Here is a 6125-nt window from a genome sequence, read left to right as displayed (position 1 = left end):
CCTGCCTTCTTTCCGAGAAGGGCGCCGGCCTGCCTTCTTTCCGAGAAGGGCGCCGGCCTTCCTTCTTTCCGAGAAGGGCGCCGGCCTTCCTTCTTTCCGAGAAGGGCGCCGGCCTTCCTTCTTTCCGAGAAGGGCGCCGGCCTTCCTTCTTTCCGAGAAGGGCGCCGGCCTTCCTTCTTCCGAGAAGGGCGCCGGCCTTCCTTCTTTCCGAGAAGGGCGCCGGCCTTCCTTCTTTCCGAGAAGGGTGCCGCCTTCCTTCTTTGAGAGTGTGGTTACCTTGTACCCTTGCCTGTAGAGGAGGAGCTTCACTCAAGTGCAGCACAGACTTATCTCAGCTAAGACAAGGCCTCGATCCTCAGGCTACAGACAGTCACACAGTGAAATGCGGTGACTCCGGCATCCAGCAAAGGCAATGGGTTTCCAGATCTGACATTCAGACACCGCATGTTGCGAGGATCCGCACAGAATGAGCCGTCAGTTTGTGGCGGTTTTCTAATCTGCTTTTGCTATTGAAGCATTATTTATGAGCTCAGAAACCTTTCAGGGGATGTGGTTTATTAAAAAGCTGATCTGCTTTTACAGCTGAAAAACGTATCCTCAAAAAACGCAGCAAAAACGCTGTGTGTGAATGTGGCCTTAGATCAGGAACAGAACAGACATTTATAGGACATTTCATAACTTTCCCAAATAACTATGAAATATATTCTGCATTGCACGCTGGAGACAATGTATTAGAGATTTGAGGAGTCGGAGCATTTTATAGAGACTCCACCAAAATGAACTGACTCCGCAGCCTCGCCGGGCCGCACATACAGGACGAGCGAGGCCCGCGCCCCACACATCCACCCCTGGAGAACACGCGGAGCAGTGACCCGCGCCCCACACATCCACCTCCATCCACCCCTGGAGAACACGCGGAGCAGTGACCCGCGCCCCACACATCCACCTCCGTCCACCCCTGGAGAACACGCGGAGCAGTGACCCGCGCCCCACACATCCACCTCCGTCCACCCCTGGAGAACACGCGGAGCAGTGACCCGCGCCCCACACATCCACCTCCATCCACCCCTGGAGAACACGCGGAGCAGTGACCCGCGCCCCACACATCCACCTCCGTCCACCCCTGGAGAACACGCGGAGCAGTGACCCGCGTCCCACACATCCACCTCCGTCCACCCTGGAGACCATGCGGAGCAGTGACCCGCGTCCCACACATCCACCTCCGTCCACCCCTGGAGACCACGCGGAGCAGTGACCCGCGCCCCACACATCCACCTCCATCCACCCCTGGAGAACACGCGGAGCAGTGACCCGCGCCCCACACATCCACCTCCGTCCACCCCTGGAGACCATGCGGAGCAGTGACCCGCATCCCACACATCCACCTCCATCCACCCCTGGAGACCATGCGGAGCAGTGACCCGCGTCCCACACATCCACCTCCGTCCACCCCTGGAGACCACGCGGAGCAGTGACCGCGCCCCACACATCCACCTCCATCCACCCCTGGAGAACACGCGGAGCAGTGACCCGCGCCCCACACATCCACCTCCGTCCACCCCTGGAGAACACGCGGAGCTGTGACCCGCGCCCCACACATCCACCTCCGTCCACCCCTGGAGACCACGCGGAGCAGTGACCCGCGCCCCACACATCCACCTCCGTCCACCCCTGGAGACCACGCGGAGCAGTGACCCGCGCCCCACACACCCACCTCCATCCACCCCTGGGGAACACGCGGAGCCGTGACCCTGACACCTGTCGCCCCCTCCCCAATCCGCAGAGCGGGGGGCAGTGACCCTGACACCTGTCGCCCCCTCCCCAATCCGCAGAGCGCGGGGCAGTGACCCTGACACCTGTCGCCCCCTCCCCAATCGCAGAGCGCGGGGCGAAGCAGAAATCACTTATCTAATTAGCAGTTCCATCGAGAGTGAAAGCCGGCCCGACTGTTGTGATTACAGAAGTGTCACCTCGGAGGGGCGGCTAATTACAAGCCACGAGCGCAGCAGCATCAGCGCAGCACCGGCCATCACAGCGCCCGCACCGCGGCGGCCACTCAGCGAGACCCTCCCCCGCAGCAAATAACACGTTAAGTGTAATTACTGGTAGACTGTAAATAAACAGCGGCGCAAAGAAACCCGGCGAGCGCGGCCGGCGCGCGGGAAGTGGCAGCCGTAATTGAGAGTTCCTTTCACTCGTCAAGATCGTTTCCACTGCATTTCTCAAAGGCGTCATTATGAGCGAGCGGACGAGCGGCATAATGGTATCAGCGGCGCTGACAGAGCGCTGAATTAAAGCGTATCAGCGGCGGCTTGATGAGCAGATGCCGCCGTCGTTTCATCATTACACCTAAATAGCCGTGTTTTCATCAACCTTGCCGGCTCCAATTGAAAAGAAATGATTGTCTGCTGCAAGCCCCCGGCCCCCCCTGGCCCCCCGCCCCGCCGCCGCCCGCAGCACTGAATAGAGGCAATTTCCACAACGCTAGGAAATCAAGCAATAGCCCAAACATGCAGCTGCTCGGAGGAGAGGATCCGCTACAAAGCGCGGCTGCACCCGCGGACGAGGCGCATTCACACACACAAAGCCCGCCGCCGCTCGTTATCCGGATAATGGCTTTTCACTCGCCGCAAACAGGGGCTAATATTTCCTCCGCCGCATCCGAGACAAGATCCCCCAAAACAAGAGGCGCGCGGACAAAAGGATGGAGGCAGCGCCGCGCTCCGGTACGTGCCCGGAGGAGCATTATCCTCCACAAAGTGCCAGGTGGAGAGGACGACACGATTCCCATAACGATAGAGGAGAGGACGCCGCGCACCATTGTAACCGCGCACAACGCGACTGCACCGAGGGCGAGCAGCGATCCCGGAGGAGAGGACGACTGCGCACAACGCGACTGCACCGAGGACGAGCAGCGATCCCGGAGGAGAGGACGCCACGCACAACGCGACTGCACCGAGGACGAGCAACGATCCCGGAGAGAAGAGGACGCCGCGCACAATGCGACTGCACCGAGGACAAGCAGCAATCCCAGAGGAGAGGACACCGCGCACAACGCGACTGCACCGAGGACGAGCAGCGATCCCGGAGGAGAGGACGACTGCGCACAACGTGACTGCACCGAGGACGAGAAGCGATCCCGGAGAAGAGGACGCCACGCACAATGCGACTGCACCGAGGACGAGCAGTGATCCCGGAGGAGACGACGCCGCGCACAACGCGACTGCACCGAGGACGAGCAGCGATCCCGGAGGAGAGGACACCACGCACAATGCGACTGCACCGAGGACGAGCAGCAATCCCGGAGAAGAGGACGCCGCGCACAATGCGACTGCACCAAGGACGAGCAGCAATCCCGGAGAAGAGGACACCGTGCACAATACGACTGCACCAAAGACGAGCAGCGATCCCGGAGAAGAGGACACCACGCACAATGCGACTGCACCAAGGACGAGCAGCGATCCTGGAGAAGAGGACGCCGCGCACAATGCGACTGCACCGAGGACGAGCAGCAATCCTGGAGAAGAGGACGCCGTGCAACCATTGTTACCGCGCACAATGCGACTGCACCGAGGACGAGCAGCGATCCTGGAAGAGAGGACGCCACGCACCATTGTAACCGCGCACAATGCGACTGAACCGAGAACGAGCAGCGATCCCGGAGGAGAGGACACCGCGCCATTGTAACCGCGCACAATGCGACTGCACCGAGGACGAGCAGCGATCCGGAGGAGAGGACGCCACTGATCACAGGTGGACCCCCCAGAGTGGGTGGGGACCCTGATACTGGGGAGGAACCTACACTGTAAGGCTGAGACCGCACTTTGCGTTTCTCCTATTTGCAGTTCTAAACGCACGTTTTGGGCTTAATTGATTTGACCAAAGTTGCCTTTTTCTGAACTTTAGCGCTAAAAACGCATGCGTATTTACCGCGGTTTAGATGCGTTTTGAACATCAAGACACTGCTTAATAAAGTTTAAACAGTCAAACAGAATGAAAAAAAAAAAGGGATCAAAGCTATATTAATGGGAAAAATAATGAAAATAGATATATTTAATTAAATTATAGCGGTAATATACATTTTATCACTAAAATAGCAATAAATGCAGATTTTCTTTAATTGTCGGATTATGTGTGTAAAGGGAAATATTCATTATTCTGATGTCCAAAAAGCAGGTAAAACGCAGGAAGTTGAAGAAGTTTCTTGGTTTTTGCCGTTTCTCATTGACTTCAATGTTAGCAAAACGCACCCAAAATGGCAAAAACAAGTGACCTCCGGCTTCTGAACGCAGGGTTTATGCCACAAAATATGCAAATTAACCGCAGCGTTTAGAAACGCAAAGTGCGAACACAGCCTAAGAGAGAAGACAAACCAGGAAACCACGTGACAACAGTCCCGCCACCGCCCCGGCCAACAATCGATTTTCCACTGACACGGGGAAACCGCCGCCACACGACGCGGGGAAACCTCCGCCACACGACGCGGGGAAACCGCCGCCACACGACGCGGGGGAAACCGCAGCCACACGACGCGGGGAAACCGCAGCCACACGACGCGGGGAAAACCGCAGCCACACGACGCGGGGAAACCGCAGCCACACGACGCGGGGAAGCCGCCGCCACACGACGCGGGGAAGCCGCCGCCACACGACGCGGGGAAGCCGCCGCCACACGACGCGGGGAAGCCGCCGCCACACAACAGTGCAGGCACCACCAGGAATCACTGGTACAGCCACTGGGAAACAGCGGCACCGACAACACCACCCCCGGAAAACAACCACAAACCACAGCACTACACAACCCTGGGAACAGATGGACAGCCACTGGGATTCAACAGCAACCTCGCCAGCAGCACGCCGCTCCTCTCGCCCGCACCGTGCCGCTCCTCTCGCCCCTCGCCCGCACCGCTCCTCTCCTCTCCTCTCGCCCGCACCGCGCCGCTCCTGTCGCCCCTCCTCTCGCCCCCTCGCCCGCACCGCGCCGCTCCTCTCGCCCCTACCGCGCTGCTCCTCTCGCCCCTCGCCCGCACCTCTCGCCGCTCCTCTCGCCCCTCGCCCGCACCGTGCCGCTCCTCTCGCCCCTCGCCCGCACCACACCGCTCCTCTCGCCCGTCGCCCGCACCACGCCGCTCCCCTCGCCCGCACCACGCCGCTCCTCTCGCCCCTCGCCCGCACCACGCCGCTCCTCTCGCCCCTCGCCCCGCACCACGCCGCTCCTCTCGCCCCTCGCCCGCACCACGCCGCTCCTCTCGCCGGCAGATTATCCTGGGCGGAGCGTCACTTACTCTTGCTGAACTCCTCCAGTCTGCGCACCGCCTCATCACGCTCATTTCTGACTTTGTCAAACTGAAAAAATAAAATAGAATAAAAAAAAAAAAAAAAGGATAATTTTAATTCTGATATGAAAGAAGCAAAGGGAGGAGCCAAGGTCACAGCAGCCAATCAGAGCCCGCGATTACAGCCCATCACCGTCCCCCCCCCAAATCCCCCAATGTCAGCCCGTCACCACCCCCCCCATATCCCTCAATGTCAGCCCCGTCACCGTCCCCCCCCCCATATCCCCCAATGTTAGCCCGTCACAGCCCCCCCCCCCCCATATCCCTCAATGTCAGCCCGTCACCGCCCCCCCATATCCCCCAATGTCAGCCCGTCACCGCCCCCCCCCATATCCCTCAATGTCAGCCCGTCACCGCCCCCCCCATATCCCTCAATGTCAGCCCGACACCGCCCCCCCCCATATCCCCCAATGTCAGCCCGTCACCGTCCCCCCATATCCACCAATGTCAGCCCGTCACCATCCCCCCCCATATCCCCCAATGTCAGCCCGTCACCATCCCCCCCCATATCCCCCAATGTCAGCCCGTCACCATCCCCCCCATATCCCCCAATGTCAGCCCGTCACCATCCCCCCCCCATATCCCCCAATGTCAGCCCGTCACCATCCCCCCCCATATCCCCCAATGTCAGCCCGTCACCGTCCGTCCCCCAATATCCCTCAATGTCAGCCCGTCACCGTCCCGTCCCCCCATATCCCCCAATGTCAGCCCATCACCATCCACCCCCCATATCCCCCAATGTCAGCCCGTCACCATCCCCCCCATATCCCCCAATGTCAGCCCGTCACCA

The 6125-nt window shown here is 60.0% G+C and overlaps 1 protein-coding gene across 1 annotated transcript in view; it reads right to left on the bottom strand.

The window, feature by feature from the left end:
• Window positions 1-6125, bottom strand: part of SHTN1 (shootin 1) — a 51101-nt gene that overhangs the window by 26722 nt on the left and 18254 nt on the right. Inside the window, exon 3 of the mRNA XM_075348119.1 lies at window positions 5285-5345. Coding sequence (XP_075204234.1) covers window positions 5285-5345 — 61 coding nt within the window. The remainder of the gene's footprint in view (window positions 1-5284; window positions 5346-6125) is intronic.

The sequence above is a fragment of the Anomaloglossus baeobatrachus genome, chromosome 5, assembly GCF_048569485.1.
Source record: "Anomaloglossus baeobatrachus isolate aAnoBae1 chromosome 5, aAnoBae1.hap1, whole genome shotgun sequence".
In the NCBI taxonomy this organism is placed as follows: Eukaryota; Metazoa; Chordata; class Amphibia; order Anura; family Aromobatidae; genus Anomaloglossus; species Anomaloglossus baeobatrachus.
This window is presented reverse-complemented; position numbering and strand designations above follow the sequence as displayed.